Here is a 1,293-nt window from a genome sequence, read left to right on the forward strand (position 1 = left end):
ATATTAATAACCCATTCGCAAGGTTACCTACTTAAAAATAATGTATATTAATAACCCCTTCGCAACGTTATCTACTTAAAAAATAGTGTATATTAATAACCCATTCACAACGTTACCTACTTAAAAATAATGTATATTAATAACCCCTTCGCAACGTTATCTACTTAAATGATTGAAAATAATGTTTGCTGATAATATTTTGAAATTTTAAACATAAAGTGAAAATAACTTACATGCTAGGGATGTCCATGCGACGATGTAATGAAATAATCCAAATATCAACAGTTTCATGATCTCCTTGTTCTCTTGTTGTTCCTTCAAGTTAAATGTGAAACCATACTTCGACTCAACCGAATGATCAAATAGTCTAGGTACAACCTTTATAGACAGTGGGAACAGATATTTCTCACGTGATTTGATCTGTAAACATAACAAGACATCGTTTATAGAGTAAAGGATTTCACAAGTTCGGGTGGATATTCTCATTCACACCAAATGTCAACAGAGGTCGCTCTATTAACAGTAAGGAGAAGATGGGAACACAGAAACTGATGAAAGACGAAAGAAATAAATGAAACAGACGAACAAAACTTGTGTGAAGAAATAAAGGAAATAGCCTTACTTTGATTTCCGTGATTCTTTGTTTCAGTAAGAGTGAGAAAGTCTGATGATAAATAAACTAATTAAAAACGTTACTTCACAGGGGACTTAAAACTTAGTTATTAATGCTGTATAACATATTAGTGTTAGCATGTTTACAGGGCGTTTACTATAATTACACAGATTGCCTCACCACCTCCTGAACCTTTGGACGTGGGAGACTTGTACGCAAGAACCGACCCTCACTATTCTCCGTTCCTCTGCTTTCTCATAACTGCTTTCACTCTGTAGATAAATGGTGAGTTTTCTGTAGCGTTAGATTTCGTCTTTCGAACAGACTTCTTTCACCTGTAGATAAATGGTGAGTTTTCTGGTAGCGTTAGATTTCGTCTTTCGAACAGACTTCTTTCACTCTGTAGATAAATGGTGAGTTTTCTGGTAGCGTTAGATTTCGTCTTTCAAACAGACTTCTTTCACTCTGTAAATAAATGGTGAGTTTTCTGGTAGCGTTAGATTTCGCCTTTCGAACAGACTTCTTTAACACTGTAGATAAATGGTGAGTTTTCTGGTAGCGTTATATTTCGTCTTTCGAACAGACTTCTTTCACTCTGTAGATAAATGGTGAGTTTTCTGGTAGCGTTAGATTTCGTCTTTCGAACAGACTTCTTTCACCTGTAGATAAATGGTGAGTTT

General features: G+C 35.1%; 1 protein-coding gene across 1 annotated transcript in view; it reads right to left on the reverse strand.

Annotated features, from left to right (window-relative positions):
- The window catches only part of LOC111088527 (WAP, Kazal, immunoglobulin, Kunitz and NTR domain-containing protein-like), a gene marked incomplete at its 3' end in the record, with an annotated part of 21,206 nt that extends 20,725 nt beyond the window's left edge, over nucleotides 1–481 (reverse strand). The window contains exon 1 of the mRNA XM_022398950.1: nucleotides 234–481. Coding sequence (XP_022254658.1) covers nucleotides 234–291 — 58 coding nt within the window. The remainder of the gene's footprint in view (nucleotides 1–233) is intronic.
- Nucleotides 482–1,293: the final 812 nt, after the last annotated feature.

This window comes from Limulus polyphemus, unplaced genomic scaffold (assembly GCF_000517525.1).
Source record: "Limulus polyphemus unplaced genomic scaffold, Limulus_polyphemus-2.1.2 Scaffold3947, whole genome shotgun sequence".
Taxonomy (NCBI): Eukaryota; Metazoa; Arthropoda; class Merostomata; order Xiphosura; family Limulidae; genus Limulus; species Limulus polyphemus.